The sequence below is a fragment of the Hyperoodon ampullatus genome (genome assembly GCF_949752795.1).
Source record: "Hyperoodon ampullatus genome assembly, chromosome: 10".
Lineage (NCBI taxonomy): Eukaryota > Metazoa > Chordata > Mammalia > Artiodactyla > Ziphiidae > Hyperoodon > Hyperoodon ampullatus.
The window spans coordinates 46,482,724-46,493,753 of record NC_136923.1 but is presented as its reverse complement, the minus strand read 5'-3'; the positions used below and the strand labels follow the sequence as shown (position 1 = coordinate 46,493,753).

Here is an 11,030-nt window from a genome sequence, read left to right as displayed (position 1 = left end):
CTTATCTTTTGGTGTGATTGTGCTGGAACGTACACATAGTATTTTATTATACGTGTCTTTATTTTTGTTTTACGTTATAACTAGAACATCATTAAAAAAACTGTGTGTCCTAAATTTCATTTTATAATAGTAAGGGAGGCATTAGAAAATATTTGTTGTAAAAAGGAGCTGTTGGGTATGATAGGGTGATGGGTATATTGGGATTTAGCTAGTTCTTGAGGGAGTCTTCATAAAACTCACATACAACACAGATGCCTCCAACCCAGTCACACTGTGAATTGTGACAGGGGTGGTGAATAGGGAGTGAGTTTGGAGAAAGGCCCTGCATCGCAGGCTGAGCTCTCCACTGTGTACCTATTAGCCTTGAAGGCCTGGCTGGTGACGGGATGCACAGACCCCCCTAGGGGTCTCTAGGGGTCCACTTTAATAGGCAGATGCAAATGCCACGGTTTTGCCTGTTCAGGGTCTGGGTGGCCCTGAGGAACAAGGACTCCTCTGGATGCCGTCCCCGGAGGGAGGTTTAATTGTCTCTTTGCAACCCTGCCAGTCCCATAGATTTACTCAGGAAACCCAACCCCTGAGCTAAAGTCAACTCCAGCTGGGCCAAACCCAGCCCAGCCCAGCCCAGGTCCGAAGGTTCCCAAGTTCCCAAGAAGGGGGCCTGGGAAGAGGAGGTGGAGGGACATCCCCACTTGGGATTCAGAGGCCTCGGCCTCTGAATGCTAAAGTGAGCTGACAGCGGGGAGGGGTGCCTTCTGGGGCTGTGGTAGCCAGGTGGCACCTGCAGCTGAAGGCTGAGAATGCCTGGATCTCCGTGGCCTGGTCAGAGTGCACAGCCTCCTCCCTGCCTTGGGGACCTCATCCGCTACCACTCATCCTATCCTGAGTCGTCTGTGGCCTCACTCTGGCTTCCTGTGCCAGCATCTCTGGCGGCCAGGTAGCTGCTCTTCAGGCCAGTCAAATCCTGCTAGTGATTTAAGACCCTGTTCATAATATCATCAGCAAACATTTATGTAGCCTTTATATATGGAGACACTGTTCTATCCTCTTTACCTAAATAACTTATTTAACCCCCTCCCATTCTACAGATGAGCAACTGAGGCACAGAGCAATTATGTAACTAGCCCCAGGTCACTTCGCTGGCGAGGGGGACAGCCTGTTCACACGCTCCATCTCCAGCAAACCTCTTGCACTCTGCCTGGTCTGAAGGGCTCAGTGCCATTTCCAGGAATCGTGCATGGCTGACTGTGTATAGCCCTGACAATGCTGGGGCACACCTCTGTCTTGCAGGCCAGCTATTGTGTTTGGGTCCTTGCCAGGCTTCAGGCTCTCTGGATCTCCAGCGGCGGTCCAGATCAGGAGTGGATTCAGAGCTGGGTCTGTGGCCCTGAGTTCAGCTTCACCAGAAGTGGCACAGAGGGGAGGGAGGCTGGGCTCTGTCCTCAGGGCGGCTACGCTTGGCCTCAAGGAAGCTCAGCACCACCAGGCCTGGGCTGTGAACTGTGCTGGGGTGCAGGCCAGCAGGCAGCGGGGGAGCCAGGGAAGAGGGGTCGGTAGGGGCACGTGGTCAGGGAGGCGTCCTGCTGGAGACAGCAGGGTCGGGAAGCTGAGAGGGGGTGACAGCCAAGAAAATGCTGGGCGCCTGGAGGGCCTGTGGTTGTGAGCTGGGCCCGGGAGTATTCCCTGTGCGTCTGCCCCAGGGAGGCCACTGAGGTCCCACCGCACACGTCATCAGGCCCACAGAGACCCAGGGCCCAGGCTGGCTGAGCATGCCCACTGGGGGCTGCCACCTCAACAGGAAAGAAAGCCCAGCCTGGGGTGGGGGATGGCGAGGTGTGGGGGGGCACTGCTTGTCGTTTTATAGACGTGTGTGCACAGAGAGACACGCACACTGACAAGCATTACCAGGCACACAGACTCACAAACACACACACAGATATACATACATGTACACTTACTTGGACATGGAAAATCCAGACACAAGCAAACACAGGCACAGAGAGACACACACAACTCACAGACACACATGTACAGACATGACTGAGCGTGCCACAGACACTCACACACACACACACAGCACACCAGGCAGATATATCCAGGCAGGTCCAGGTTTACACAGACACATGCCTCCAACACACAAAGACACTCAGAGTCAGTCACGAAGCTACACACCCCAGAGGCACAGCCATAGCCCTAGGCAGACAGGGGCCAGGAGCACACAGCTGGATGTGCGTGAACATGTGCAGAGCCTCTCACAAGGTCATGGGCAGACTCACCGTCCACAGACCCATACACGCCCTCCTCTGGATCTCGAGCCAGCTGCCTGGTGACAGGGTGTTGGCACCTGCCATGCACCCTGTGCCAGCAATGACCTCATTGGGATCACGAGGGTGGCCTGCCCTTGGGGCCTAGGAGGTGCTATAGTGGGGCCTATAGTCTGGGGTCTGGGCCTCTCTGGGCTGCGCATGATCCCGGATCCCACTGTGAAGCTTTTCTGAGGCCTGTCTGCAGCCTGGTCCTGCCTCCCTGTCCTGGCGGGGCGTTGGGGCATAGGCAGCAGGTAGGTCCGGCCACCCCTCTACCCAGGCCACAGTCTCAGGGCCCTGGGAGACAAGGGGCCATCCCTCCTTGAGAGCTGGGAGAGGCAGAGGCCATCCGTGATGCTATACACACACTCACTGCCTCTACAGGAGGGGCCCAGGACCGGGTGCATAACTGCCAGCCTCAGAGAGATGGGGGCACTGGGGAGCCAGGAAGAAAGATGCTCCCTGCTCCTGAGCCAGGCTGCTACGTAACTGTAAGCTCGGCCTCGGGGAGGTGACCTCTGGGAGGGAGGCCCAGAGCTGCTCTGGGCTCCCCGCTGCTCCAGCCCTCCCCCTCCCTCACAGGGAGGCTTGAACTCCATAGCCACTCCCCACCTGCCACGGGCAGTAGGCCTGGGCGCCTCCCAACTTGCCAGCCTCTCTGCTTCTCCCAATCCTGCCCACCCTTCTGAGTCTGGCTCAGGCTGCAGCTTTTGAAGGAAGCCATCTACTTCCTTCCGTTCTCACCCCAGGGCTGCTGAGCCAAATGCGGGGAGCACAGGATTGGGGAGTGAAGACCAGCGGGTGCTGCTATTTGATCTGATGGCCCTGCAGCTGGGCAGCCTCGACCTGAGAGTGGATCTGGGCTCACAGTGTGAGGGAGGGGGGCTCCTTGGGGGGGTCCTTCTTGCCACTGGGGGCCTCACCTGATGTTTCATTCTCCAGCTGGGCCTCCTTCAGGCACTGGCTGTGCTGTACCTCGATCATCTGCATATAGTCACACTCCTCCTGCTGCAGCCCGACTTCCCAGCCGCCCTGGGGAACAGAGACAGGGAGGGGGACCCGTCACCCTCATCCACAGCCTCCTTGTCATCCACGGACTCCAAGAGCACGGCGCCAAGCAAGGCCCAGTCACCGGACAGGTCCAAGTTCCAGATTAAACCCCAATCCCAACCCCAGACTGAATTCGACCTTCAACGGAAGCCTGACCCTGACCTAGATCTGACCCCAAACTCTTGTCCATTGTCCTCAAAGCGGGGTCTGCCTTGAGGGCCCTGTCATGGCTTCCTGGTGGCCCTAGCAGTACCATGGCTGTAACAACACTGTCTCTTTGTGGGTGGTACGGCTATGGACAGAGGTTAGAGGGCCTCTCCTTAGAGCCCAGAGCTGGCCCACTGGACTTTCCAGTTTGGGTTGGGAGCCCTCAGTCCCTGCTTCAGTCTCCATGGATGAGTGGGGCCCAGGAGGTGCCACCTCGTTATGAGTTGGACCCTGGCTTCCTGTTCTTGGAGCCAGGCCTGGCAGGAATCCAGGAGTCTGGCTGCATCTTCCAGCCTCTGTCCCCATTCTAGGAGCCTGTGCTCAGTCCCCCTGGGTCACCAGGCTGGGAAGGGAATTCTGGACCTCCTTGGCCAGACGCCCCCCACCCCCCGCCGCCCACCACCTCCTTAGCTTCTGAATAATTCAAGCTCTATCAGATCTAATGAGGGTGAGGGAGGTCTCAGGAAGTACAAGAGGCCCCTGTAGGATGGCTGGAGGTAAGGAAAAGGGATGGGAAAGCCCAAGCTTCTCCCCTCCCCTCCCCTGTGCCCCGGCCAGGGATTAGGGGTGAGATCTGACCTGTGTGCCAGGGAAACATTGGCATTGGGTCTGACATGTGAGTAGGGGTGATAGCTGCCCAGGAACAGCCAGAAAAATCAGGTCTTGGGAGCCACTGGGTGAGGAAGGTGGGTAAAGGCCTCCGTGAAGGAACCACTGGGCTGGTGGCAGCTTCTGCCTGTCTCTTTGGCTTTAGGGAAGTGGCTGCCACCTCACATCAGCTTCCTCATCTCTGTCCAGGGAGAAGAATGTCACAGTCCCAACAGGGCTGTGGGGAGAGGCCAGCAAGATTGCTCCAGAATCAGAGTTTATCAGCGTCTCTTCCACTTGTCCCCCCCTTACCCTGGGACATGGTCTTCAACTCCCTGGACCTCAGTCTCCTGGTGGGCTAAATGGGCCTCAACCACCTCCCTTGCTGACCCAAAGGCTTCTTGCAGTAGGGCTGTGGGGAGAGCATAGGTATGGTGGGGTTCCCCTTATTTCCTTCTTTTAAGGGGGTCCCCGTCTGGCATTGTTCTAAACAAGTCAATCCCATTGTAATCATGTGACCCCAAAGAGGGACCACACTCTTAAATCTCATATCTTTTCTTTTTTTTCTTTCTTTCTTTTTTTTTTTTTTTTTTGCGGTACGCGGGCCTCTCACTGTTGTGGTCCCTCCCATTGCGGAGCACAGGCTCCGGACGTGCAGGCTCAGCGGCCATGGCTCACGAGCCCAGCCGCTCCGCGGCATGCGGGATCTTCCCGGACCGGGGCACAAACCCGTGTCCCCTGCATCGGCAGGCGGACTCCCAGCCACTGCGCCACCAGGGAAGCCCCCTCATATCTTTTCTTTTAAACAGTTACACGAACAAGCGTATCCTGCTCCATAATAGATCTGTGTTACTTTCCATATGTCAAGTTTTAAATGACTTTCCAGCTAATATCTTTACCCTAATTGGCTGGTAGAGTTAATGGTCCAAGATGGAACCCACGTTCACTATGTGGCTTCCAGGCTTGTGGCACACGGGCGAGTGAGGTCTGGGTGCTGGGGTCACATGCTTCCCCTCCTGCCCAGAAGGGACGGAAATACTCATGGTGCTTTGTCTTAAGGGGTCTGTGTCTGGCTCATCCTGCTGGGGCATGGGAAGAGGGGTGGCCAGAGGGATCCCAGAGGTGGCCTCTGGGGGAGAGGAACCCAGAGATTGGCCACCCCAGTTTGTGTCCCACCATTGGTCTCTCTTGCTTGCTTGGAGCACGTTTCTCCCCAGGGTAACTTCCCAGCTTGTTGTCCTCCAGCAACAGGGTTTGTTCTGCCTTCTGGTTCTTCCCTAGCCTTGCCTGCTTCTCCTGCCTATTTTCAGCTGCCATCACCCCACAACATGAAAGCAGAATGGGTAGTAGTAGACATCGGTGTTGCTGCCTTCTACCATCCTTTACCTTCCTCTGACGCCATGTCCTCATCTCTACCTGGAAAACCACGTCCTTTCCCACGCTTAGTCTATGGGGTTCTGATGAACCCTCTTCCAGGGGATCAAAGTGTTCCTGGCCATAGTCCCTGGCACATGGCCTAATTCAGGCTGCTCAGAGCCCGGAATCTCATTCCTGGGACCTTAGATTAAGCAATTAGGCAAGTGGATTTGTTCTTTCCCACTGGACTGGAAACCTCAAAGGACGCAGGGGCTAGAGCTACTGCCACCACCTTGTTGCCAAGTATAGCACAATGATGAAGCCACACAGCTAAAGGAAGGATAAAGAGGTAGAGAAAAACTGGATTCTCTTGACATCTTCTGAGCCCCTGAACGCAGCCATGCCTGAAATCAGCCCTGCTTCCAGGAACATGACTCAATAGCTTTCCGTATGGCTTAAGCCAGTTGAGTTTTCTGTCCTTGTAACCAAGAGTCCAGACTTGTGCTCTGAAGACAGGACAATGGATGCCCTCATTTGCTGAGCCCTCTTAAGCCTGGGCTATGGCCATGCTGTTTGCCGGGACACATTTATTTTCCAGTCACTGAGAGCATCATAGGGCTCCTGGTGGCTTCTGCCTGCTACTTTCTGAGGGTGAAGGGGTGTGGGGTCACCTTCTCTAGGCAACTCTGCTCCCCCAGCAGCACAGCCACAGTGTCCCTCCTGAGAGGCAGTGTGTAGAGGAAGGGCAGGAGCCCTTGGGATAACCTGGGAGCCTGGGGGTATCTCTGAATAAAGTGAGGGTGGTCTAGAGCACAGGTCCCCAACCCCTGGGCCGCAGGGTTAAGAACCGGGCCGCATAGCAGGAGGTGAGCGGCGGGCAAGCGAGTGAAGCTTCCTCTGCCGCTCCCCGTTGCTCACATTACCGCCTAAACCATCCCCCCATCACTCACATTACTGCCTGAATCATCTCCCCCCACCCCATCTCACTCTGTCCGTGGAAAAATTGTCTTCCACAAAACCGGTCCCTGGTGCCAAAAATGTTGGGGACCACTGGTCTAGAGGATGAGTTCTGCTTTCACCACAATTGGGTGCTGGACCCCATCTGGAGAAGGATAAAGGAAATAGAGATCCAAAGAGGGACTGGAGGTCACTCGGCAATGCACATTTCTAGAGGGACCTAAGTCTCTGGCCACTGGTCTGGACTGCATCAATCCCTCTCCATGGCCTTGTCTTGGGCCATCTGGTCAGCCATTGCCCTTTGGAGGACAGGGTCAGGACAGCTCTCTCTAGCCCTTATCACTGAGGAATTCAGGCAGACTATGGACTTCCTCTTCTACATACTTCCCTATTCTAAACATCCTCATTATCCTTCTGGACTCCAGACACACAGAATTTAAAAATTCCCAGCCAGATGTAGCCAAGTCTAATTGTCCCAGGGGAGGATATAGCTGGTGTGTGGGGTTCACAGAATGAGCAGTAGTGGTGGGCCTTTGAGGTTGTGTAAGAGTTTGACAATTAGAGGTAGAGTAAGAACATTCCAGAAAGTAGGAGCAGTGTGTGCAGAAGCGTGGAGGCATGAAAATGCCTAATACATTCAAGGTTGCAAGAAGCCCGATGTGGCTGCAGCAAGGGGCGCTGGAGGCATCAGGAGACAAGTTGGGAGACGTAGGCAGGGGCCAGGCCTCGTCAGTTCTGCCTGGACTAGTGCAGTAGCTTTCAGCCCCACCACCAGAAACCTGAGGGATCTTTGTAAAATGTGTATCCCCATCCTCGTTCTCCTGCATCAAATCTCTGATGGTCCTAGGAGTCAAAGCCCAGACATCAAAAATGGCATTCAAGACCCTTCCTAACCCCACCACTGCCTAGGTCCCCCAACTTGCCTCTTGCCATCTCATGTGGAGAGGAGGAAGCAGGTCTCAAAGTCAGTCTCACCTTGCAGTTGGTTTAAGATGAGAGTTTCAGGCCAGACTGGACCCCCAACACCTTCTCTGTGACAGCAGTTCCTGAGCCCAAAAGAAGGGACTCAGGCAAGAGTGAAGAAGTCCATAGCATCCCTTCAATCCTGATCCTGTGTCTCCTGCCATTTTGCTGGCCGGATGTGGGAGATGACTGATTGGGGGTTTGTAGGAGAGTCCTGAGTATCTGGCTGGGGGCATGGATTAGCTAAGTCTTGTTAATTCCACTTGCTCAGTGGGCCCCTTCCTTTTTATTCCCACTGTGAGGGGCTTAGGAGAGGCCCTGCTTCCTCTTCCTGACGTGGGGCTCCCTGAGATATAGGGCAAAGGCTGCGGTTCTGGGGGAAAGGGTGAAGATGCTGAGAGTTGTAGCTGTTAGATGCTAGGGGCTCAGAGAGCCAGGGTGAGGCCAGCTCAGGTGTTGTGGGCCATACAGCTCAGGTGTTGTGAGCTTCCCCTCAAGGGAAGCTTGAGACCACAGCTACCAGTCTTGAATCAGAACCTCCAGCTTCATCCCAGGGCCAGAGAACTATGGCTGGAGAAGCCACGGGAGACAGAAGCAGGGCGGTGGGTGCGCATGAGTCCCTCTGAGGAGCAGCTAGTCTGTGAGAGGGGTCTAAAATGCAGCAGGCTGGAATAGGTGAGACAGGAGAAAGAACTTCCTGCCTGTAAATTACCAAGCACTGTGGGCCACCATGGATGATTTGTGCTTCTGAGGTTTGTCAAAGGAGGGCTCTTTTTTTTTTTCCTGCTAGGGATGGTTGGAGCAAGCTGGGGAATGGGGAATAGAGAGCAGGGGCTCGGGAGGGTCACATTTACCATTCTCCCATTACCATCCCATAGCCCATGATTTACTTAAGCTCCTCCCTGCCCCCCCACTGAAATAAGGGGGCAACAAAGAGTCATGAGGGGAAACTGAGGACCCAGAGAGAAAGCAGTGTGATCAAAGGCACACAGGACTGCAACGCAGCTTCTCCCGCTGCCCCCTTCATTTTGGCTTTTGTGTTTGAACTGGTAAGGAGATGGAGATCTTGTAGCCGAGGAGGAGGTGAAGGGGAGAGGAGAGAAGGAGTAAAAGGAGGAAAGAATGGGGGCAGGCATAGGAAGGTAAGGTAAATCATGGGATCCAGCAGTCATGGAAAAGAGGAGAAACGTGCTCCTGGCTTTGCAGAGGGCACTAAAAGATGTTGAAATTATCATCTTAGTGGGAAGAGACACAGGGGAGTCTGTTGGGCTGATGCGAATGTATAATAGCTTGATCTGGGTGGTGGCTACATAGGTGCACCCGTATGAGACAATTCCTTGAGTCATCACTTCAGATTTGTACATTTCACTAATTAAAAACTGCCTCTAAAGTCCCAGGGTGTCATGTGACATGCCATAGCCACTTTGGAAGAAGTAGCTCTCTTATAAGACAGCAGAGCCTAGTTAAGTCCACAGATTCTGGAATCATACTGTCTGCCACTTCCGGGCTGGGCGACCTTGGGCAAGTCACCTCACCTCATCTGTAAAATGAGGACAATGACAGCACCACCTACATCCAGGGTTGCTTTGGGTCACATGTAAGGGACACGAGGGGATTGCCAAAGGTTAGCAGTTGTTGCCAAAGCCCCAGCCCAGCCCAGCCCCTCATACCCGGCTGCCTTGCTGCCTATGCCCGGACCCAGCCTAGCGCCAGCCTGAATGCCCTATGGAACCCCAGGCAGTCTGAATGTCTTGCCCACTGACAAGTGGCAGCAGTGCCCTCCAGAGGAAAGGTCGTAAGCCTGGTTTCCCCCTACCCCCTACTGCAGTCGGATTTCTCTCCCCCTCCCTGTATTTTCACATCCTTTTGCCAATAGTCCAAAGCCTCCTGTCTCTGCAAGTCCTGGGGAAGGCTGAGCTCTGGGGGGGTAGGAGGGTGGAGTGAGAATTGGTGTTGGTGGATGGGGGGTAAGAAAAAGAGGGAGACATAGGGTTTGGGATGCAGGCTTGGGTTTGGGGCAAGAAAGAACTTTCCTCAGCTTAGGGTGGTACCAGGGCAAGGGCTCTCATTATTAGGAGAATGCAAGCAAAGGCATTCAGCCTGGGGTTAAGCCTGGTCCCTCAAGAGGCCCTTCTTGCAAGGTTTACTGAGGGGCATGAAGCCTTACAGGCTTTCTTTGCAGAGGATCACCACGAGGATGGCCAGCAAAGCCCGGGCGGCAGAGACTCAGGTTTAAATCCTCTGTCCTTTGAAAGTCATCCTGGGCACCACTGGGGAAAGACCCTCAGTTTCAAACACGGTGTCTGTGGGTGATGTTGATGTCGGGTCACCCACAGAGAGCAGGGCACCGACACAGGGAGCCATGACTCCTCGATATGTCGGCTGGTGACCTCTTCTCCTCCTCTGATGACCCCCTGGGCAGGAAGAACTTGTTTTTAAGATGGTGGGAGGCACTTCCTGGGAGATATGGACCGTCACATCATGAACCACATGAGAGGAGGTGCGTATAAGATTGGGCCCTGTCCAGTGAAGCCCAGCTTCCTGCCCACCCACCCTGCTCCAGGCCCCCTGCTCATCCGCTCACCCACCTGCCAGCTCGCTGTACAGTCCCATCATGGCACAGGCAGGAAAGGTCCTTGTAGTAGGTGCAACCCTCCCACCCTGATAATATCACCACTCATCTTGTGATGCTGGATTAAATGCTGCTGGGGGATATCTGAATATCGACTATTAAGGAATCCCTGTTAATTTTGTTAGGTGTGATAATGGTATCATAGTCACGTAGGAAAATATCCTTTGATTTTAGGGATGCATCTTAAAATAATTTGTTCTAGGATGTCTATAATGTATTTTAAAATACTTCGGCCAAAAAAAGCAAATGATGCAAATATTAATGGTTAAAGGTTAATAATTTTCAAATCTAGAAATTGGGAGTGGACAAACACTGGAAATTCCTATACTGCCATTTTGCTGACATCACTCCAAGAAATGGGTATTTCCATGTTCATTATATTATTCACTCCACTTTAAAAAAATATGTTTGAAAATGTTCACAATAAAAGTTAAAAAAAACCCATAATGTGATGGAAAGATTAAATTGTATTTCTTTTTCTTCTGAAACACATCTATAAGGTATGTGGGAGAGTTTGCATGTCTTGTACATTTTCCTGGGTGCAATGAGAACAGCTTTGTGTTGGGAAAGTCAGAGAGGGGAGGGCTGAGTCTGGGAGGATGAGGACAAGGAGCAGGGAGAAAGGGACAGGGCTCTGTCTAGTCCCCTGGCCCCATTCCTGCGTCCACGTCCAGGGGTGTCACAGTGAAGGGCCCCTGCGAGTGGCAGGCTCCACCCAGGCTGGGTTGCCATGAGGTTGCCTGCGTGCAGGGAGGCCCATCATCCGTTGCCTGCCTGGGCCTGGAGCCTCACCCCCCATATTGTCTGGCCGCCCATGAGGAAGCACTACTCCCTGTCCCCAGTACTCCCGCCTGCCCTGGAAGCCCCTGGGCAAGAGGGGCAAGAGAGGGCTGAAGAAGGGTCCCTAGGGCTCCCAAGCTGGGGATCAAGAGGAAAGAAAGACCTGTCACATAGTTCACACAGCACTTTCA

General features: G+C 54.0%; 1 protein-coding gene across 1 annotated transcript in view; it reads right to left on the bottom strand.

Annotated features, from left to right (window-relative positions):
- The window catches only part of VIPR1 (vasoactive intestinal peptide receptor 1), a gene marked incomplete at both ends in the record, with an annotated part of 29,852 nt that overhangs the window by 15,535 nt on the left and 3,287 nt on the right, over window positions 1-11,030 (bottom strand). The window contains 2 exons of the mRNA XM_079712609.1: window positions 2,277-2,356; window positions 3,175-3,338. Of these exons, the coding sequence (XP_079568735.1) occupies window positions 2,277-2,356; window positions 3,175-3,338 (244 nt within the window). The remainder of the gene's footprint in view (window positions 1-2,276; window positions 2,357-3,174; window positions 3,339-11,030) is intronic.